The 23647-nt window shown below is 28.6% G+C and overlaps 4 protein-coding genes across 9 annotated transcripts in view; 2 read left to right on the plus strand and 2 right to left on the minus strand.

Annotated features, from left to right (window-relative positions):
* Positions 1-1097: 1097 nt before the first annotated feature.
* On the minus strand, positions 1098-3910 carry Mldr (mitochondrial ribonuclease P catalytic subunit). The gene is made up of 5 exons (XM_070310678.1): positions 3607-3910; positions 2469-3320; positions 1985-2228; positions 1612-1742; positions 1098-1461 (listed from the first exon to the last, which is right to left on the minus strand). The coding sequence occupies exons 2-5, from the start codon at positions 3314-3316 to the stop codon at positions 1128-1130; spliced, it is 1557 nt and encodes a 518-aa protein (XP_070166779.1). The 5' UTR covers positions 3317-3320; positions 3607-3910; the 3' UTR covers positions 1098-1127.
* Positions 3911-5281: 1371 nt separating this feature from the next.
* On the plus strand, positions 5282-9990 carry LOC138941230 (protein sevenless-like). Of its 2 annotated transcripts, none has more exons than XM_070310693.1 (7): positions 5282-5425; positions 6414-6564; positions 6782-7207; positions 7574-7797; positions 7886-8353; positions 9035-9389; positions 9547-9990. In XM_070310693.1, the coding sequence occupies exons 1-7, from the start codon at positions 5288-5290 to the stop codon at positions 9729-9731; spliced, it is 1947 nt and encodes a 648-aa protein (XP_070166794.1). In that variant the 5' UTR covers positions 5282-5287; the 3' UTR covers positions 9732-9990. The 2 variants fall into 2 exon arrangements, with proteins under 2 accessions (XP_070166794.1, XP_070166803.1); XM_070310702.1 differs by having other exon boundaries at positions 9569-9990.
* A 735-nt stretch (positions 9991-10725) lies between these two features.
* LOC138942879 (leucine-rich repeat-containing protein 58) lies at positions 10726-16719 on the plus strand. The gene is made up of 5 exons (XM_070313344.1): positions 10726-10955; positions 12457-12991; positions 13485-13701; positions 14088-14277; positions 15149-16719. Exons 2-5 carry the CDS (start codon positions 12519-12521, stop codon positions 15313-15315), a joined length of 1047 nt encoding a protein of 348 aa, XP_070169445.1. The 5' UTR covers positions 10726-10955; positions 12457-12518; the 3' UTR covers positions 15316-16719.
* The window catches only part of LOC138942847 (glycogen synthase kinase-3 beta), a 44996-nt gene continuing 35149 nt past the window's right edge, over positions 13801-23647 (minus strand). For all 5 annotated transcript variants that reach the window (XM_070313333.1, XM_070313329.1, XM_070313337.1 and 2 more), the window contains one exon: positions 13801-16724. In XM_070313333.1, the coding sequence (XP_070169434.1) occupies positions 16651-16724 (74 nt within the window). In that variant the 3' untranslated portion in view covers positions 13801-16650. The remainder of the gene's footprint in view (positions 16725-23647) is intronic.

Below are 23647 nucleotides of genomic sequence, written 5' to 3' on the forward strand. Positions count from 1 at the left end.
GAAAGAAAATCATAGTTGCCTCTCTCTTGTGAGTAACTGTTCAAAAGTGCGCATGCACAGCTTACCGGTTTGGTCCAATGAGAAGTATGTATACTACAGACACGATGCTTGTATGTACAGTTATTCACAAGAGAGAGGCAACTACGATTTTCTTTCTCACTTCCTTCCGACACTTTTCAATCAACTATTCCCCTTCCATTTATATATATATTCTAAGGTCACGCCACCGTTTTTCGAAAGACGCCTTTTCTAGCTCGTACAGTAGCGTCAACTACATCCATTTTAAAACCGGCGGAACTATATGGTCAGATTTACTTTTCGATGCCACGATAAAATAAAACGGCCGGTTGATGCATATCCGTGGGTGCAAATTGTCATTGGGTAAAGCAGATGCCTGCTAGATCTAGTTCTCTGGTTCAATTCGGACTGCAAGATTTCAAAAATTCCATTTACGTGAAATGTTCATATATTTTTTATATATTACTTCTATATATTAATGTTTATACGAAAAAAGTCCATGGAAACATTATGTAGATTCTATCTTCTTTTTTATCAATATAAAATCCAATTTATTGAAATCTTGATTCTTTGATTTCTTTTGCTACCATAAAAAGCATAAAATATTGAAATTGTATCGTTATGCTTAAAGTTTAAATAGTTAAAGCTTAAACTATGGCTGTGTTCCAATATTCATTGCCAGTACAGAAAATCTATAGTTTTCATCACGTACACTATAGATTTTCAGTACTAGGAGTGAATAACGGAACGCAGCCTATGTATATATTTCATAGATTATATAGTCATTATTGACAAAAATGACATATGTTAAACATAGTTTACATTACTTACACATAGACATAGGCTATTATATTTCATAACGTAAATGTCCAATTCTGATTCGAATCTATCCCATGCCCTTGCATATAAGATAAATGGATATATTTGAATGGGATTAACATATTTCTCTATAATAAAATAAATCTGCTAATATAAAAGTTATAAAATTCTCACTGTAGTGGGAATTATAAAGAAAGCAGAGGTAGTGTCTCATTTGAGGATGGAAATTCAATAAAGAAAACTTTTATCCAACATTGATATATTTAATAATAAAATTTGTTTTGCAACATTTATTTATTTTTTTTGTTGTACTTTAAACAGTACCATTTATCTGGGAATTCAAGCGATTCTGCATAAGTAAAATTATTGTTGACATAAGGCACATGCCAGCAGTTACCATTTTTTTGCACAGTTGGCATGTAAATGAAAGGTTCCTGAACATGTATACCAGTTGCGCTTTTCATTACAAAGTATTGATGTGAGCATTGCCATTTCATAAATTCTCTTTGCAAGTGCACGTCTTTTAAAGAGTGTTTATGCTGTCGCATTAAATCCAATGACACAAATTTTGCATTCTTGCCACTTGATATGGTTGCATAAAGTATGTAAGGATCATCGACAGACCTAAAATTTTATATATATAATCTTATACATACATATTAAAAAATAAGGCATATAAAATTTTATTTTTTTATATTTTACTATTAATTATATATACAATAACATTTTTTTACGAGTCCAGGAAACTGTATCTCTTTGAAATTCAATACTTACAAGTTGTCTGTCAAAAAGACAAGTGCACGCTGCTCTACGTATTTGAAAATAGACAGCTTCTTCTGATGTTTCCGTGTTAACACAAGTATCTTTTGTCCACGTTTACTGAAGTAGTCAATCACTTTAATCAACTGTAATATAAACAATACATGTTCTTATAAATATATTGATTAATAAAATAAAATTAAAAATTGTAATAAAAGAACAGTCCCTTATCTCTCTATTAACAAGATATAGTATATTTCTAACACATAATATGTAAATAGTTATATGTATATAATATATATTAATCAAACGATGCGATAGCGTCGCAATGCCAAGTATATACTCTTATTCATTTATAATATATTTCTTATTACAATAAAAATGATACCGTTTGTAACGCAGGTGTAGAACTATTTTGAACATAAGTCATATTGAGTCCATCAATCACTATGTCATAGGGTTTAGTGTCCTCAATAAATTTTTTAAATCTTTGCAATTCTCGCGGATTAGTCTTGCAGTAAATATTCGATCCTACAATCACCCTTTTCATGATAGACTCGGCTAGATCCTGAAAATTCTTTTCACTGAATGTTATCTCCAACAAGGAATGGCCACAATGTCTACAATTACCTCTAAACAGAAAAAACACACATCAAACTATGAAAATCCTAATTATTGATTTAAAATTCTAACTTTAATTATTAAAATCGTAATTATATTTCAGTAAAGTTTAAAATTTTATATAATTTTAATTACTAAAATCAAATAATTTTGTTAAGATTCTAACTTTAACTTTATTCTGTTATATTTTTAAATTCTAAATTGTTAAAGAAGAAATTAAAATTAACATGAATAAAAATATAAAATAATACGTAGGGGAGATAGTAGTGGGTGCTGCAGACCAGCCATATTTGATAGCTGTGTCAATATATGCACTTATGACATGATTATATGGCTTCATGCTATGTTCAGCCCAAAATTTGAACATCTCTTCCATTTTATCATTAAAAATTTGTCCTTCTAGTTCGCAATATTGAAGATGCGATGTATACACGATACTTTGTGGAATTAGTTTGCGTGATATTATTTCTAATAATGCTTTCCATGCAATGTCAGGTTTTCCATTTCTAAATGCTGCGCTAGCTAGTGCAGAATACACAGATGTACCTGGACTGGTAGTAATTTTCATCATTTCCATTATTTCATATGTTTTTTCCCACTGATCTGTTAAACACAAACTTACTACACAATGTTCAGCTGTAACAGAGTCCAGATATGGATGTTGCTTTCTTAAAGCATTATATGTTTCTACAATTTCTGTTTTATCTATATCAGTCAAGGATTTGTGTTTCAGAAAATAGAGTCTCAGATATTTTCCGATCACTGCCACATTCAGAGGATAATTGTTTTCTCTCAGAAATTTAAAATATGCAATAGCTGTATCCACTTGAAAGTTTTTAAGACATATATCTATAATTGTGGAATCTACAATGGCTGGAGTAATTTGTTGAATTTGAAGAAATTGTTCTCGTATGCTTGCCCATTCTATATTTTGATTTCCCTTTATTTTCTCAAAGATATCTGTATTTTCTGCGATAATAACATTTAAGGGGACGGTTTTCCTAGAATTAGGAATATAGTCCAACAAAAAATATGCGCTTCTATGAAATTTACAATGCCAGGACAATAGCGGTCGGTATATTTTACAAAACATTCTCATTTATCTAAAAAAAAAAAATAATATTATTATTAAAAAATTATTTCATAATCATACAAAAATAACAGCACATATTTATACTTGAAAAAACTATATGAACATTTCTTCTAATGCAAAACTTTGAAAGACTAGCTCGAAAATAAAACGAATTTGTATATTTTTCAGACTTTATTACTTTATTTATCATATGTAAAATATCCTTCTAAAAGTTTGATCTTTTACTTTTTAAAAATCTTATATATAAATAATTTACATTTCATTATGATACATATGATAAAGTAAAGTTTGCTAACCTTATTGTATATAACATGTTAACTAATCCTGAAAATTCCATAAAAATCCATAAAAGTTTTATTCAATAATATTAAGCCCATAAATGTAATAACTTGTAATTTGCGTGTTGAAGTCGTATTAAAATTTTCATGTCACTTTTACAAAAATTGTTCGTAATGGAAAAATGCATACACAATTCTTAACCTTCTCTCACATTGTGTCAAACCATAAACATAGTAATATCTAGATCGAGCGTTTGCCTTTATTTAAGGAATGGGGGTAAAGATACACGTAGAAAAGGACATACTCTGTTTCGTGCTCCATGCGTTCTTTCTCGCTCGCACGTAGCATAGCGCTCTCTTTCCTCATGCATCCGGCTCCCACTCCTCAACACACGGTCTAGGGGCCTAGGGGCCCTAGACTAGGGCCGGTATTCATAGTCAGTTGTTTGTAGTAAAAGTAATGTCTTAAGATGCTACGGCTCTGTGATTGGTTTAGGGCATCTTAAGATTGTGCTTAAGACGGTCTTAAATATAAGAACTGACTATGAATACTGACCTAGATATACTATGTCTATGGCTGCGGTCGAGAAGACGCCAGAGATGCTTCGAAGCGTTTGATTGACCAATCAGGACAAAAAGAGTGAAGATTTATTTATTCTGATTGGTTAATGTAATGCTTCGAAGCATTTCTAGCCTCTTTCCGACCACAGGCTATGTGTCAAATAATTTACATATCCATAGATATATATAGAATAGATTGGTCCCTGCCGTTTCATCTTTGTTATTCATCGGAGGTTAAACAAAGATAGATGATGTTCGCGGTTGTTAAGTGGAACGCGCCTTATATGTCCTTCATGTTTCCACGCTGGCTCTCATGGCACGGGGCCGGTCTACCCTTTATATTTTATATCTATAATTGCATTCGATATTAGATGTATTTAAAAAAAATCTACAATCCACATTGCATTGAATGTTAGATGTATATGCGTGTGTAGGCATTAGGGATATCATTAAAATATATATTTATAAAAAGTGTATGTGTATTATATAAAATATTATATAAAATGCGCCATTTAGTTTTCATAAATGATAATATATAAATATTGTAATATCTTTTACAATATTGGTTTGAGCGTAAAAATAAAATATGTTCTTTTATATCTCATCGTAGGATGCTATCCAGAACTCTAAATAAAAAGCCAGAATTGCAAAAGAATTCCTCTCTCGAGACTTGAATTTTCCTTTATACAACATACGAAAAATTGTGATTGCCGAAATGCGAAGGTCTATTCTATTTTATATAATTATTATATTTTTCTATAGTTTTAACCATGTTTTTTCGAATTCGAAGGAGTTTTAATCACTAACAGCCTTGATTATTCTTTCACATACACACACATGAGAAAAAATTACACAGAGATCTCTTAGCTAAATAGTAAGTATTAGCCGTTATTTGGCGATTCATGCGAATGGATGAATGAAAGTTTTGCGGGGATGGGATGATAAAAACAAATCAATCTATCAATTGAATTAATTAATATATATAATGCCTTGCGCTCGTATTCAGAGAAAGCATTCATTCAGAGCGTGAAGTATCTTTGTAAAGGAAGATTGGTGACGAAATACAGCAGATACGGCTGCTCATAGTGCTTAGTAATATTGATTTATATAAAGTGGTTTCTCGATTGAAAATATAATTATGATAGGAAAAATATTATGCGCATTGTTAAAAGTATTGATAATCAAGGAGGTAGTACAGGCGCTTCCGCAAGAGAAAGTCGAAAATCCTTTGTTTATAATCTCGATGAATGTCAATGGTAATAAGAACGTCATACAGGTAAGAGATCGTTTGCATATAATAAAAATAAGACTTTAGGTTACAGGTAATTTATCTGTATAACTGTGAATCTACGTAATACACAATTAAATCAGATAGTAAATATCGTTTGACAAGTATCATCAGAATAACGTCATTCGACGTCGAAATAACGTGTTACCTGGGAAGTTTGGTCATTAAACTGAATGTTATAAAGAAAAAAACGACAGCAAGTTTTGAAAATCATGTTTTTTACATTTATAAGTGGATGCAAAAAAAAATTAATAAAAAATAAAGATTGAAGTAAAAGATAAGAGACATAATAAAAATTAACTTAACTGTAATACAAGTTTTTATAAATATTATTTTTAACAAATGGTATCTTTAAACTTAACATATTGCTATTTATTTTCTATTTTAATCTCTTTCTCTCTTTCATACACAAATGTAGTAACGATTGCTATAATTCAATGTATTTTTTATATAATTTCTAGCCACAAATTATATTCTTATTCTATTTAATATTTGTTTGTGATATAATAATTATATTTATTTATGAAGAATTATAATCATTTATTTATGAAATACAGTTATTCTGATAAACTATTTTTTACTTAATCAGAAAAAGCCTAAAATCTACATTTGATCAAAAAAAAAAAATTTTGTAAATAAAACTTATGCGATTAGATATTAAATATTAAATATTTAAATATATAAAAACTTTATTCATGAACGATGTTAAAATTTACAATAAAAACGTATCAATGCAACAGGAAGTTGAATTAATAGAGAACCGCAAATTAATTGAGAAGACGATGAGTAACCAATCGTGATAAACTCGAATTATTTCGTCAAATTGCTATGTCAATTGGAAAGAGCAATGCGTTCTAAGAATTATTTACCGAGAAAGATATGACTATTAACTCCTATTAATATTTACTTTCTTCATTTATTTATAATATTTATTTTCATTATTTGCCGTGATTTATTTATATCATCATTTTTATAGAAAAAGCTTATATTCGACAAGCATTCAAGAAGAGGCAATTCTGAAATATCATCTTTACACTTTAATAATTTGAAATTTATAATTTTTCATAATGAAATTAGAAAAAAAGATCCACCTACAACTATTGAATCTATTAATGCTATAAATATACGTACGTATATAATGTTAATGTTAAGGATAATTTATTTAAAAAGATTGCATAATAATTTAACTTTTATATATATATATACATATCTAAAGAATTAAAGATGTCTTCCAATAGGAAGAAAAATATAAAATTTGTTCTGTCATTTTTTGATCGATAAAATTATAAAAAGCGTTCATAGTTTTATATAATATAAAAGTTTTTATTTTGTTCGATTAACAAGGTAATGCTCCGAGCATTCCTGGGACACCTATGATAACGAAACTTCACAATTTTGTGCATAAGTTATATTGGGAGCCTGCGCTAATTACTGACCGCTCGCAAATTTTATATCGACTGGAAGGTTTTATCATTGACGACGATTACAAGCACGATATCATAATCAAGGACTGGAATTTATATTACGACGGAATAAATAATTATTGGATAATTCCTAATAAACACATGAATAAGAAGTATCAATTTCGCGTGCAAGCTAAAAGCGTTTACGGTTTTGAATTGGCTTGGAATCAATCAAGCGTGACCGATTTAACAATATCTACCAGAGAAATATTGGCTACGCAACATCACTTAACACTAATATTGGGCATTATCTCGATTATTATTGTATTATTGACCTGCTATATCATCTATAGATTTTGTTTCAGTTGTGAGTATACATACTTGGTGTAAAGCTCGAATTTTTGCGAGTCATATGTATACACGTCACGAATAGGCGAGAAGATATTATATACTATTATATTATACCTTTATTAAAAAATAAATATATACTTTTTGTATGCGAAATATATTTTCGATAATGCACAGCTTCCAAGATATTATAATTTTTATCAAACAAAATTGATTTAGAATAATGAAGAAAAATTTTCAATTTAAAAAAATTTTAATTTCGCAATAATTCTTAGAGAGTTATCCATCCTTTTTTGAAAAAAATTTATCTTGTTAATAAAAAATAATTTAAGTTTAGACAATGTAACATTAGATAAATATATATTGTAATATTATCCGTCAACAGTATATCAACAAAAACAACGCGAAAACAACAAAGATGCAATGCCATCTGTCACAATTCGGACACTGTCCGAATTAGCGGCTTTTCGCGAAAGAACTGAAAATTTCGTTCAATCTAATCTATACGTTTCTACATTGCAATGTACTTCGGATTATTCCGCAATACCTGAAATCAGACAAGAGCAAATCACACTGGAAAATTCCATAGGAAGCAGCACGTTCGGATATGTAAAAACTGATTTCTTTAATTATTCATTGATTTTTTAAATTGTTATTATCTATTTAGTATTTCAGTCTAATGTTTCAATACTTTTAGGTATTCAAAGGAAAAATGAAAGAGTTAGAAGGATCAGGCATAATGTCTGTGGCCATAAAAACACTACGAAAAAATGCCTCCACGCGAGAAAAGATAAAACTCTTACAAGAGGCCAAACTTATGAGTCAGCTTCGACACAAACATATATTGAAATTGTTGGGCGTCTGCTTCGATACAGATCCGCCATTACTTGTATTGGAATTAATGGAGGCTGGTGACCTGTTGAACTATTTGAGAGATAGTCACTTTATCCAACTTACAGATTCGCATGCTTTGCGTTTGCAAGACTTGCTCGCCATATGCGAAGATGTTGCACGGGGCTGTTGTTATTTGGAAGAGATGCATTTCGTGCATAGAGATCTAGCATGTCGAAATTGTTTCGTATCCGCAAAAAATCGCGAGGATCGCGTCATCAAAATCGGCGACTTCGGTCTTGCTAGAGATATTTATGAGGATGATTATTATCAGGTGAGTTAAATATAATTTTTAACAAAGAGACAACAAATTTTAAGAAGTAAAAAATTAATCTCTTCAAGGATATTGTGTGACACATGCGTATACATTAAGTTTTATGTGTACATCGAGTTTTAATATGTGAAATTATTTCACGAAAAATTATTTTTAACGCACAATAGCTATATTACAGGGTGATTCAAAGCAATCTGATGTCCTTAAAATGTCATATTCATGAGCGAATTCTGAGACTGAGATTTTTCCTTTCACAAAATTTTGTCCCAAGTTTAGTTTTTGAGTTATAATTTAAAATAGCTATTTCCGGGTCCGGTGCAACGGGTAGGTAGGGACGGTGTAACGCATCACGAAACTAAAATATTTTATTGGTATATTATCACTGTTCTATATTATTTTTATTACTGATAAATATTTAAAAAACAAATACAAAATTTCATTAAATTTCCTTTTTAATATAACAAAAATTAAATATAGCCGAAACTAATAAATTAGTTTTTCGCATAATGCTTCAAAGATTTTTATATCGCTTATTAAATCAGAAAATTAAAATAAAAAAAATTTCAATGTAAATCAGCAACTTGAAGAAGCGTATAACAAATTCATTAATGCATATGACGCAAGTTAATATAAAAATAAACAACTATAGGGCATGAGAATTAATTCGTTAAAATATTTCAGGAAGAAAGATCGCTGCCTGTTCGTTGGATGTCACCGGAATCTTTAGTAGATGGAATATTTAATTCACAGAGCGATGTTTGGGCATTTGGGGTATTAATATGGGAAGTTATGTCGTTAGGCCAACAACCTTATTTTGTCAGGACTAATATTGAAGTGGTGGATTATTTGCGCGAGGGTGGCAGGCTACTGAAACCCTTCAACTGTCCATCGACATTATACGAATTGATGTTGCGTTGTTGGAGCGCAGCAGATGCCAGACCGAGTTTCAAAGTTTGTCTCGAAAATATCGTCACTTTGAGAAGCAATGTAGATGATGCGATAATAGATACAGTACATATTGGACTAACTGCCGAAGGTAAATCACCATTAATTCCTTTTTCATCAGCATATCATTGCATGAAAATTATTGTTTTATCTTATCACAAAGAAGTCTATTTTTTTAATTTTACAAAAATAGTTTCTTAAGACATATATTTTACTATGAATTGTGCATATGATATGTATTTGTATAGATTGCTCTTGGAAATTCAACAGTTCCGAGGAAAATCGAGACGATCGACTATCTTACCAAAGCTCAAACAACGCCAATATCACAACGACAGATGTTGATCATATCTATGAACGTTTACGAAGTACTCCGTTTAATTCATATTTCGAATCAAAACTTGACGAACATGAGTTAAATGAATTTTATTAATTCGAATCGTGCAGCATACTCGTAGACATTATGAAGAAAACATGAAGATTTCAGTCATGTCGGAGATCTGCGACATGTTCAATAGCTCAAAATTATTGCAAAAACGACTGAGGAAGAATTTCTTGTTGTCTTCTAACGATTAAAATTAACCTAAATATAAAAGTACTATAATAAAAATATCTACTATGACGAAAATTATGTTGCCAAAAATACAAAAAACTCATTCGACTTGCAGAACAAAGACAAACTTTTATGATAACGGTTATTACAGTATATAATTTTCATAAATAAAAATTTCAATTATGCTGAAAACATATTTCTGTTGTCATAGTATTGTCTTACATTTATTATAATAATAGTGTAAAAAAAAAAAAAATATTTATATTTGAAGTCAATAGTTATTACAATAATTTTATACTAGATTAAAAAAAAGTTAGAGTTATATATAAAAATATAGACGAATCATTGCATATAATTCAAATTTAGCAATAAAATACTTAAGGATACAGTGGAATAAAATGCAGAAACAATCGATGTAGTTGCACCAATTTTAAATTCTTGCATAGAATTGAGACATATATATAGTATGATTTTATATACAGTAATTAAAAGGAGAGATATACATATAATATAAAAAATATATATTCTCTAAAATACTAGTTTTATTTGATAAAAATTTTATATCATTAATATCTTGGAAAATATTATATTATATATTCATCATGTTTTATATGTACTTTATTTTGCTAATAAATCTGGTTAAAACTATATACGCTTTAAAATTATTTATTTTCACATAATATTTAATTTCTTGCTTATCGTGCGCGATACGAAATTCGATTTTTTCAATACTCTGTTGATTTTTCGAAATTAATTTTTTGTAAAATATTCGAATTGTATCGTTATGCGTGTAATTCGTGTAATTCGGTGGTTCTATATTATTATTTAGTCAATGGTTACGACAACGCTTGGCGGGGAGACCAACTCGTTGCCGCGGGAGCGGCGATAATAGGTGATAAAAGGAATAAAAGCGAGCACACGCTGATAAAGCGCAGATATCATGCGGCCGTGGTGATCCCATGCGCTGCCGATTGCATCGTTAGTTTTCGTTTTATTCGTGTCAATTCGCTCGCCTAAAACTAAATAACGCGTATTGTGTTTTTCGGAAGTGTTAATTCAGCAGAGATAACAAGCGGGATTGTCTCCTTCGCGAGGACAAAATAAGTAAGTAGAACATTCTGTACAACCTGTGATGTCACGCAAGCCAATAATGTAATGTCACGAATCGCGTTGTAGGAGCGCGCGAATTTTAAATTTTATGATCCACCTATATACTCACTTTTCATCATATTACTTTTTCATTTTGCATTATCTAATTTTAATATGGCATAATATATATAATAAAAGTTTTTAACTCTTTATATCAGATGTAATGTCTTCCTTATGCTAAAGAAATTGTCAATAAATTATATAAAGTTTATCCAATGAAATTATACAATTATCGATCAAATCAAAACATATATCCTTTATTCGTATAAGTTCTTCATTTTTTTACTCTTTCAATTTATACAAATTTTTCATTTTTCAAACTTATATATTATTTAAAGCTTTTATAGAGAAAAACAAATTGAAACATTTACATCTTGTTTATTTCTTCGTTATCAAAATAATTATCACGTGAATTAGTTTCATAATAACGTAATAATTTTGTCACAATAACCATATTGATAATTGACCCCAAATTTATTGAATTAATTACAATTAAAAAGACATTTGATTGTATTGGAAAAAAACATTCTTCTTTTACATTATTTTTAATAAAATATTCGAAATCTCTTTCCGCAAGGAAAGTACTTAATTAACGGGAACGTTATTTGCCATAACAATTTTCTCAGAATCTTATCGATTTCTGATAATTAATCTGCATGCGTTGAACATATGATAATGATAATGTGGTGTACGTATACGTGCACGCGTGTATTTAACTATATAGCTATGGTTAAAAAATATAAAGTAAAGAATATAAATTTTATTTTTAATTACGAATAAATTTTAAAAAGTATTTAAAAGTTATTTCGCAACAATAATAATATAACTAATAATTATACTGTTTATATCAAAGTGAATATTTTCCAAAAATTTTTTATCGCCTCCTTATAATGTGTCGATGAAGGCTGATGAACGACGAAAAATACTTGGCCATTGTTTACACTTCGCTATTCTTTCGTCATGTTTGCGTGGTTATGATAATGATGATGCAGTTTTACATAAAATTATCATTTTTTTTATTATGTAAACTTTTTTTTTTTTTTTTTTAACTGAATACATATGTATGTATACATAGCATATATATAAATCTTAAATCATATATTTTATTTTATTAATTTAATATTTTATTTTATTGCAAACTTTCAAAATTCTTTTACTGCGTTCAATGTATTATCATACGATCGACATAAAGAGTCAATAAAAAATTTGGGAAAAATATTCACTTTGATGTAAACAGTATAATTATACAATTATATATATATATATCATAAATATCTATTAACACTAAACAAATTGTATGCGTATATATAAATATATATGCGCATAGATTTTTTGTATAAATTTAGTGTTTCTACAAAAAGCATGCAATTTATAATATATACATATACACATATATAAATATTTAAATTTAAATATATGAAATGTTTTTATTTGAATAACTATTTGCTCATTTCAGCGTTACATAAATGAATATAAATGAGTAAGAAGATTGAAATAAGTGAATGTTAAAGCTCAATTATGGAAAACTACACATCGGACTCCAGCGATTCGGATTCTAATCTGAGAACGTTGGATCTATCCTATCTGTCACTAGATGATGAAATAATGGATAAGCAATTCCTTAATACCAAATGCCCGGAGCACGTGGATACTTTATTATTGAGTCAGAACCGTCTCACAACTCTTCCTATCAGTATCAATAAGTTCATCAGTCTGAATTGCCTTGATATCTCGAATTGCGGCCTTGCTAAGTTGCCAAATTTTTGGGAAAATTGCCCTTTGACTTGTTTGATCGCAAAACACAACAATCTAACCAATGATGGATTGGCTAAAGATTTCGAAAATTTGGCTAATTTGAGGGAACTCAATTTGAGCGGCAATAGACTCACGGAGTTTCCTAATCAAGTGCTCGATCTAGCTGTTTTGAGATACCTTTACTTGGGTGGTAATCGTATCAATGAGATTACCAAGGATATCTGGAAACTGCAAAGGTGACTGCGATTTCTATTTAATTTTTAGCGATAATTGAAGTTTTAATGATTATAGACAACATTATTAATTAATTAATAATTAATAAATTAATATACTAACTTTTTTAAAATGTAGTTTATGAAACTCTTTAATTTTTAATTTTAAGCGCTTCTATAATCAAAAGCAATTTCCGAAATATTTTTGTAGAAAAAAGACATCTTAACGAAAAGATATAAATATATATTATATAGAGTTTGAAAATTGTTATAACATTAGAGAGAGAGAGAGAGAGAGAGAGAGAGAGAGAGAGAGAGAGAGAGAGAGAGAGAGAGAGAGAGAGAGAGAGAGAGAGAGAGAGAGAGAGATTGAAATATGTGTATAAAAATCAATTAATTTTTTCTATCATTTTAATTGCAATAATTTATATAATTGTGCTTTGTTTATATCGTGTTTTATATTATAAAAGATAGTTTGTGTCAATTTCATAAAATCGGATATTATGATTTTTTAAAGGTTACGAGTTTTATCGATGGGAGACAATAGATTAACAGAGGTGCCCTCCACTCTTGGTCAGCTAAAAGCCCTGCAAGCTCTTGTGCTTTGTGATAATATGTTGGAGAGCTTGCCAAGCTCGATAGCAAATTTGACAAATCTAAAAACTTTATCGCTTCATAAGAACAGGTTGCGGACATTACCTACCGAAATAATAACATTGAAATGTCTAACCGAAGTAAGTGATCACAAATAATGATATTTCTAATTATTTTCTCTACGAGGGCTATTCGGAAATCAACTTTCAGTAAACTTGCTAAATAAAACAAGAAACAGAAAAAAAAAACACATTTTATTATACATAAAAGTTACATATATACACTACTTTTTCACATAATCGCTATTCGAACTGACAATGAGACACCTATCGTAGCGCGGTACACGCTTTTGTATACCCTCATTAAAGTACGGTGCCGCCAAACTGGAATCTCAATTTGGATGGTAATTATGTCGATTAAGCGTGTGTAGCGTATATATGTAAGTAATTTTTTAGGCACATATTTAGCCCTATATAAATCAACAAATAAATCTATGCAACAAATACATTTTATATACTTTTCCTAGTTATCTCTCCGAGATAATCCGCTGGTTGTGGGATTTGTATCTGATATGACGCACGATCCGCCGTCATTATTGGAATTAGCGGCGCGTGTCATCAAGACCAGCGACGTTCGCTACGACGATGAGAGTTTACCACGCAATCTAGTGCAGTACCTTAATAGCGCTCATCATTGTGTCAATCCCAAGTGCAAGGGTCAGTATTTTTGAGCAGCGCAATAATTCATTATAAATGTAATATAATCGATTTCATCCATTCTAAGAACTTTAGATTTCTCTTCTATTCTAAATCGATTTTTTTTTTACTAAAAATTTCTTTATACGTTGTTTTCCCACATACATATTTGTATTTGCAACATAATTACGTTATCTTAGAATGAGAAAGCAAGTAAAAGATAAAGAGACTTACAACGACATTTTTATTCTACGCATATCCTATCGATAAAAGAAATTTATGTGTAAAACGAAATTTACATATAAAAGATAAAGTTTAAACTATATATTATAAATATCTCTGATGTTTATATATTCAGTGTCTTAACAAGATATTGAATATGCAGTACGTATCTTTTATTGTAATTTTTAGTGATCAAGAATGAAAATGTTATGCAAGCGAAAAATGTTTATCTCACAAAAGTTGTTTAGTTTTTTTTTAATACATTTGCACTTGAAACTTAAGTGACTCTGTTTTGTCTTCATATAAGTGAAAAACGTTAGAAAACGCATACTAAAAGAACTTATTTTAGAAAGTTGCATGAAAAAATCTTTAAAAAATATTCTCTTTACCAAGAATTTTGAACAAAAATATCTGGAAGATTAGGGAATTTTCAGGAAATGTTTTTATAAGATTTGAGTAAATACCCTATGATAATATAACATTAAGGATACCTTAGTTTTTAAAGTACTCTCGTATTTCCTTCACAGTTTTATACACTTTTTACAACGCTTGACAAATTTTCAAAAATGTGCAACACAGTAAATTTGAAATTATCAAATTTATACAACATTTTTCATCAAACCTTGTATATATGGTATGTATATCAAGACCAATTCATTTTTTTGTGCAGGCGTTTTCTTCAATAATCGCGTGGAGCACATCAAGTTCGTTGATTTCTGTGGCAAGTATCGCTTACCGCTGCTACAATACTTATGTAGCAGCAAATGCATTGAATTACGGGATAGCGATGAGGAGCTCGTGAGCGGTGCCATGATTAGGAAGGTACTTCTCGGCTAATGAGATCTTGAAGATATATTTCTGTAATGCTGAAAATTTTCAAAACTATTTCATCATCATTTTTCTTTACTGAGAAAGTTAATTTTTACTTCCGAAAATCTGCTTGTGTTTTTATCAATAATATAAGACCTATAGACATATATAAGGGAGTAAAAATGTGTGCTACAGTACGTGCGATATTACATAAATCTATAAAGACGTATATAATGCGTCTTATATAAATATTTGCTTTGTCTTTTTCTGTACATCAAGTATATAGTATATATCACAATGATACATATACGTACACACGCAAAATTATTCTGTCTACGGTAATACATTGAATGATAAGAATTGAGCGGCGATTAACATTATTGTTAATATTTTATTGTGTTAAATAAAGCACAAAATGTACAATAATAATATTATTATATATAAGGTGACACGCCGTGACTGACGGTGCGGCGGTTTCGCGCAATCTTTTCTCGCTTAAACACATCCAGAGTAAAGTTATATTATAAGATATTCGCCATCATCGTCATCACGATTAATGCGTTTTTGCGTCGTCATGTCTTGTAAAACTAAAAATAACATTCAAGAGAAAGATAAAACCTAGAGGAGGAATAGCGAAATGAGAACGGTAGGTAAAGATGTGTGTTTTTGTGTGTATTTATAATTATTTATATATATATATATATATATATATATATATATATTTATAGGACATTGCAATTATGTATATATATAATAATTGTAAACATAGCAATCGTGTAATAAGAGTCTTACTACTTTTTTCTTTACTTTTTTTCTCACCGTGTAGTACAGTGTGTAATCATATAATTAATTACCTATACATACATATACATATCCATATATATATGCGTTTTATTTATATATTACATACATATATATGTATGTACATGCCTCTCTCTCTTTTTTTCGTTCAACCGCACTTTTATTTTCACGTACACACACACACACACACACACATACGTGCGCTCATAATCTCTCACACCTATTCACGATATTTGAATTAGCGCATTTTTATCGTATAGGCGTGGTGATAACTAGCACTACTCCGTTTACTTCTTTTTTGCAATTTTTTTTTTATTTAACTGTGTAGTAAATATTTTTGTCGCTTACGTGCTTACGTACGCGCGCGTTTCGCTCTATGTATATTAAACAATTTTTCCCTAATATCGTACATTCATGAATTTTAAACATTAAGGACTTACTGCGCCTGTACGGTCGAAGATGTTATCTCGATTTATCATTTTATTCGTCCGTCATATCGTCATCGTGTCCATTCCGACCGGCGCGCGATGTGATCTGCATCATCTGATGTAGCTTCTTCTATTATTCGCCATCTACTACTTGCTGCTCCTGATGACCTTCTTGCTCCTTCGCCTCCTTAGCATCTTTGTCCTCATCTAAAATGCGATATTCAGGAGTGTAAAAAAAAGATCCGGTCGCAAAGTTATTTTTTTATGATGTATTTCTTCTTTAATACAAATAAAAAAAATTGAATACATAAAATGTTTTATATATTAATTGGCAATATATATATATTTTTTCTCTTTAACTTCTTTATTTATTTTTGTAAATTATTACTTATTCTCTGTATATTAATATTTGTTATATTATTATTATTATTATTATTATTATTATTATTATTATTATTATTAAATAAAATTATTTCATATTTTTATTTTGTGTGATAAATCGCTTGCACAAATTACTTAATAAATATAAATAAATTTACTATTCAAACTACTAGTTTCTAAATGGAACAAAAATTAGATATTTTAAGTTGCAAAAACTATTATTTATTAAGACATACAGAACAAAATAAAAAATTTTTTTTTGGTTTTATCACGATTTTTCAAGAATGAATATAAGTATTTAAATTTATTAATCTGTAATTAACTTCCCTACAAACTAAACATAAATTTTGCCAAGAAGATCTACTTTGTCATGTAAATAAAATGAAAGAGCCGAAAAATTTCAAATTTCGATTTCAAAAAATTTGTTCTTCCCCTCTTTTTTATCAATAAATTTTTTCCTTCTATTTCAGATCTTCAATCAATAAAAAAAAAATAATTAAAAAAAGGATTGATTACGTCTCGAAACTTTGCTATTGGGCTATTGAATCGTGATAAAACAAAAAAAAAATCTCTTTTTAATTCTCTGTATATCTTAATAAACAAACCTTTTTGCAATTTGAAACATCTCATTTTTTCCCGTAAATCCATATAGAAACAGTACTCTAAACAATAAGTTTATTTATGTTTGCCGAGTAATCTGTCGCAAGCGATTCTTTTATCGCATCTATTTTTTGCGTCTTTAGATATATTCCCCTTAAAGAAGTTTTCAGATTTGATATTATAATTATTAAAAATATGTAAAAATTTTACAAAGTATAACAGCAAATAGTCTTTCTTTGATATTTTTGCTTAGCAAAAGAATTTTGAAAATTGTGAAATTATTATTCCATCTTAATTTATATGTAATATAAGAGACATTATTCTAGATAAGTATAATACTTCATTTTTAATTTTGATAAATTTTAATTTGCATTTTTGTGAAAAAAATCCGTATATAATCAAATATAAATATGTATAAGTATGCACATAAAATGTATTCCATATATATATGTTTATATATGATTATATTTTTCTTATTTCTTCAAATTTCGCTTTTTTTTTTAAAAGAGGATGCAAAAATTATTTATTTATTTAATTATATTTCAATTATTCTTCTTATTATTTCTGTATATATGGGGAGATATATGAGAACAAAAACATGTATACATAATCGTATATAAAACTCGCATATTTTTTAAATATAAAAGTGCTTTCGACGAAATTGAAATATGTTATAGTTAAGGTGGTGTCGATCAAAAGTTTTTATGAGCATTAAGTCCAAAAATCGAAACTATAAATGATAGAATGGGTTAAAGTGAGTGTCATTGGAAACCATTAATTGTAAGATACGAGATTACCGCATTTTCTGCTCTACGTTACAGAATTCGATTAGGCTGTCAACAATCTAAATACGCGTATAAATATTTTTCGTATTATGTAATCAATTTTTTTTTCAGTCAATTTGATCAAAGCCAGTTTTACATTTAAAATGTGAGAGATCCTTTTTATACGATTATACATTTTTCCTAGGTTATGATAAAAAATAAATTATCATCAATTATAAATTTTTTGTATTAAAGATTCAAAATCTTTTTGCTTCGCGCAAGATTTCTTATATCTTTCTGAAGAGGATGTCCATTTAGGGCTCTTAAATTGAACGCTAAGATCAGATTTGAGATCGAGAAAAAGTTAACATTATTCGTAACCACTCATATCTTAATATCAAACACCTTATAAAGGCATCTATAATAAATTTTAATTGACGTTATAAATTAATATAGAAGATACATATATATACTGTATATATATAAAATGTCTTTGGAAAAAATGGTTGAATTAAAGTGAATTTGGAGAAGACTCCTTGAATAAAATTATATGTGTAAGATATTCAAAATTTTCTATTCCTCTAAATATAAATATTATTTAACATAATTAAAATTAGAAAATATAAACTGTATACAGTATGTCCCAAAACCACCGAATGTCGTTTTAATAATAGATTTTCTGGACGATTTGGAGACGATTTTTCCTCAGCCAAAATGTCAAAGGGGGAAAATCATCTTTTTATTACAAGTTGCAAATTTTGCCATTAGATATAAAAAAAATTTCTCAAAAACAATGTATTTCCGGAAATTTTGGTAATGAAAAAAATGCTTATTTTTTACGACGGAATACGGTAGTACCGACCTGTACTATAAAACACTTGCTTAGCATTCTTACCTTATACATATATTAACATATATCACGATAAAAATAGCGTTACATGAGCATACACATTCGTTACGTCAAAACGTAAAATATATTACATTATGTATTATATTGTTGCAAAAGTTTTTTACATACAATAAAATTCAAAATAAAAATTTTTTTACCAAAATTTGAAATAATTTGCATTAATTAAAATAGTTATACTATATATTGTGCTTTGCTTCAATGTATTTCTTCTTTTTCCGTTTTCTACAATTTTTAATTCCTGATTTTATATCATTTGCACTAATTTAATACACATATACACACGCATTGACACATATACGTATATATTCTAGGTATTACATTACTTTATTAATTTTTTGTTCTTTTTTTACAAAAATGTGTTACATTTTATTTATTACACTAAAAAAAAAAAAAAAAAAAAAAACTGACCGTAAATGATGTTAGAAAGAAAAAAAGACTTAACGAATAAAATACATTCGCAAACAAAGAAAAAGAGAGAATATATTATTTAATTAATATTATTTAGAAATATATTTTGTTTTCTCTAATCTTTTTCTTATTATTTTTTTCTTTACGACAGTGATGTGTTGTTATTAATCATGTCAGATATTTAATACACGTTACATATTTAATTGTATGAATTAAATAATATATATATATTTATATACGTATATGTGTATATTTAAGTCCATCGAAAAATTCGTTCATTTTTTTCTCCCATATAGCTTTCGATATTAATAAAAGAAAAAAACAAAATAAACGAATTTCTCGATCAATATTGAATATATTTATACAGACTTTCAATATATTTTACATTTGTCTTCTATATTGACGATCACACTGTACGTTTGTTGTGCTGCTTAATAAATCATTAAATACAGAAACTCCATTTGTAAATTTTCCATATCCCGATATCGACGCGTTATGTCAAGCAAACAATATCAAAAAGACAAATTATGATTAGATGAGATGAGATGTGAGAAAGGAATTAATTAAAATCGAAAATCGATGAATTTTTCGTTTATTAATAATAATAATAATAATCACGATAAATAATCAACAATATCTATGTCCAAGCTGTGCTCTGATTCAATGTTCGTATTAAGATATATCATTTCTCTATTTCACAGCTAGATTTCCAGTTAATCTCTCCTCCGTTTCTGAATTCGACACTTCTCTTGATAATCGCTTAAAACCCGAAAGAAACAAGAGATATTTATTTCAGTTACACTTTCCTTTCGTTGTAAAATAAAATATAAATGTATATCAAGATATATATATTTCAAAGAAAAGAGAATACGGAAGAAGTACAACTGAAACAAACAGATTTAGAGATACAAGCCGGTGTAATTTCACCAAATTTAAATTTCGATCATTTCGAAATCTCTTTTCGAAAGAATGCTTCGCATTATGCTATCAACGTGATAACACGAAGAAGATAGTTCGCGCCTTTGTATCAAACCAGCCATCTCTCAGCAAGGATTTATATAAATACACTGCAAAAAAAGAAGAGAAAAAAGTTACAGAATAATTATCTTTATAACACGCGCACCACAACTAGCTAATAAATCAATTTATCCGAAAATTCTCTTCATGTCCAAGTTTACTCTACAATAAACGCATTCTATGCAGTATATCTTATATAATAGTTTAGCTTTTTTAATCAATTTATTCGATTTGAATATAATTGTTTAGAATAGCGTAATTCGTATCTGTATACATATATGGCTAGAGAGTGTCAGTTAAATATTTCTATCATTGATACGTTTGCAATTTTTTGTGCAAGATGTACTTTCTTTTCTTCAAAATCGGAAGACATTTTGCAGAGGACATCCCATGCATTTCTTCAAAACAAAAAGGAATCGATGACGTGTGATTTTATTTAAAACTAAATGTGAGAAATATATAGCATTAATAAAAAGAAAAAAAGAAAAGAAAGAGTTAGTGATCTAAAAACTTAATTTTAATGCCTTCAACATGTCCATAAAATTCAAATTTACCTTCAAAATCTTTAACTTTTCTAGATTATTCTTTTTTCAAATTTTACACACGCCATTTTGTTTTCACTTCTAGGTTAAAAAAAAACTACTCGACCTCTATCTTTTTGGACGCAATGATATGTATACATGCAAGATAACTGCGTGACCCGGAATTCGAATGTAAGTTTGATTTTGTGTGTATGTGTGTGTGTGTGTATGAAACATGATATACACCGGGTGATTCATGTCAATTGAATCAGCTGAATAATTTGAAAACAAAGCATTTTTGTGAAAAATGTTTTAGGCAAAAGTTATTTGATTTTAATGAGAAAATGTAATGATAACTTTAGTTTGACTTGAATAGAAATATGTCAAGACTTACTTTTTGAAATTTTTGAATTAAAATCCTTTTTTTTATTTTATATTCTTGTAACTGGTAGCCACAAGATATTTTCAAAATAATAGTTATAAACCTTTGTACACATCATTTAATTTAAGAAATACATAGCTTAAAAGTTGAGGTCGACATTACACTGCGTAGAATTACTGCAGATATAAATTCCAAAGATATGAATTACCCTGTGTCTATGTGTGTATGTACATCTTTGAATTTTTAAATCTAAAAAATTATAGTTTTATATTTTCAATTTTTTGCAGCTTTTCTATTCTGTCAAAAACATTAACAAATGGATTTGATTTTCGCAAAACTGCATTTCTTATAATAGTTAACATATTACAAAGTTGTTACTAATAGCAACTCAATAATATATAGATGCATTTTTAATATATATATATATATATATATATATATATATATATATATATATATATATATAAAGATACTTTATATTTATTATTTTACATCTCAATATTATTAATTTTTTCAAATGTTGTAATTATATTTTAAAAATCAGAATTATGTTACAAATTATTTCGTAGTTCTTGCAAAACGAAGGATCTAATATGATATATAAGCCCTCTCTTCTTAACCTTAGAAAGTTTTATTTTGCTTATCACATATGTTCTTTTTTTCGAAAAAAATTCGAATGTTCGATTGTTTTCCGTATAACTGATTTCGGGAATATGTTTAACACGCAAAAAGAGCTTTCTTCATTATTGAAGCGATTTCATTAATGCATCAAAAAATCCGTTTGCCATGTACGTGTCATTAAAAATATGATAAATCGCTCCGTTGGGTCAATCAGAAGTTCGTCATCTACGATTAAAAAAAAAAAAAAAAAAAAGATTTGGACTGTCGAGAATCCGAAGAGTCATAATATAATAATAGCGACACAGAGTGCTAGGGACAATGACTTAACACGCCGAGATATGACCGATAGGCACAAATATGTGTTCTCGCTAAATGCTCCGGCTTGCTAGCTAACATTCTTTCTAATTATGCTGGCGTATAATAGCATTTAGCCATTTTGCGGCAAGTCGATCAGTTTTTATATCTGAAAAAGATATCTTGTATAATGTATTTTTTTGTTTATCCGTAATAGCCATTAATCTATGAAAGAAATTCGTTAAAAATCTAAACACAAGACAGAGAACATCCTTTTCTTGATAATTTACTTACAAGATCATTTCAGTCGAGACAAAACATGGACTACTAGTTTCATTAATGTATTAGTATCATTATTACTTGTCATTTTTATATTCATTGTTATTTTGTTACTCATTTTTAATATTCTTGTATTAATGTCTTCAGTGTGACTGAAACCTTGAGAAATTATAGTCTGAAAATGAAACTTGCCTTGCGAGTAGAGTGTATGATAATCCACTGTTTTTTGTTTTCTTATTTTAAACTGATCTCGCAGCAATGACCATATAGAAAGATACGAAACCGATATAGTTTCGATTAAACCCAATTTTCCATAAAAAAGTATTATAAGACAGTTATCACTCTATTGATCTGTGAATAAATTTAAAAAAAAAAAAAAAAAAAAAAAAAAAAAAAAAAAAATCTTCAAATATAAATTTTGTAAAATTATCGATTTCGATCCTGTATTGTCTCGATAAAATAATGTTACTGGATGTCATCTTTTTTAGTTTTCCATAACTAGAATCACGCGTTTAGCAGATATTATAATTATTAGAGAATGACCAATTCTTACATATACGCTAAATTACATCAATAGCACAATGGTCTTTCTCCAATCCTCATCGGTATCCTCCTCAAAGCTGATGTAATAACAAATTGCTAGACATTTAATTACACATTGTTTTAATTTGCTTTCAATTAGAGTATGCTGGATCGGTTATTTTTCGATTAAAGACAAACCAATTTCTGTGTGCATTTTTAAGTCAATTCGGCAACAGTGACAACATATTGCCATCGAATTACGTTAATAGCACAATAGTCTTCCTTTAACCGTCGGTACTTTCTCAAGAATTAATTTTGCAGATATTTAACGCCGCCCAAAAATATCTACAAATAATCTAACGCGATATACATATACAGTTGAATGTCCGTATAGTAAACTCCCGTAATTTCTACGATCTTGCATTGTGAAA

The sequence above is a fragment of the Polyergus mexicanus genome, unplaced genomic scaffold, assembly GCF_030449975.1.
Source record: "Polyergus mexicanus isolate NDT 795.1 unplaced genomic scaffold, iyPolMexi1.0 SCAF_2, whole genome shotgun sequence".
Taxonomy (NCBI): domain Eukaryota; kingdom Metazoa; phylum Arthropoda; class Insecta; order Hymenoptera; family Formicidae; genus Polyergus; species Polyergus mexicanus.

Bases quoted from the DNA above. Each gene is read 5' to 3' on its own strand.
- Mldr (XM_070310678.1), bottom strand. From the start codon at position 3,316: ATGAGAATGTTTTGTAAAATATACCGACCGCTATTGTCCTGGCATTGT. The intron at 2,229-2,468 runs GTATTATTTTAT...TTTTCTGTTTAG, and splicing joins CCCACTACTATCTCCCCTAC to AGGTAATTGTAGACATTGTG. The intron at 1,743-1,984 runs GTATCATTTTTA...TTTATATTACAG, and splicing joins CTACACCTGCGTTACAAACG to TTGATTAAAGTGATTGACTA.
- LOC138941230 (XM_070310693.1), top strand. From the start codon at position 5,288: ATGATAGGAAAAATATTATGCGCATTGTTAAAAGTATTGATAATCAAG. The intron at 6,565-6,781 runs GTACGTATATAA...TCGATTAACAAG, and splicing joins TATTAATGCTATAAATATAC to GTAATGCTCCGAGCATTCCT. The intron at 7,208-7,573 runs GTGAGTATACAT...ATCCGTCAACAG, and splicing joins CTATAGATTTTGTTTCAGTT to TATATCAACAAAAACAACGC.
- LOC138942879 (XM_070313344.1), top strand. From the start codon at position 12,519: ATGGAAAACTACACATCGGACTCCAGCGATTCGGATTCTAATCTGAGA. The intron at 12,992-13,484 runs GTGACTGCGATT...GATTTTTTAAAG, and splicing joins GATATCTGGAAACTGCAAAG to GTTACGAGTTTTATCGATGG. The intron at 13,702-14,087 runs GTAAGTGATCAC...TACTTTTCCTAG, and splicing joins CATTGAAATGTCTAACCGAA to TTATCTCTCCGAGATAATCC.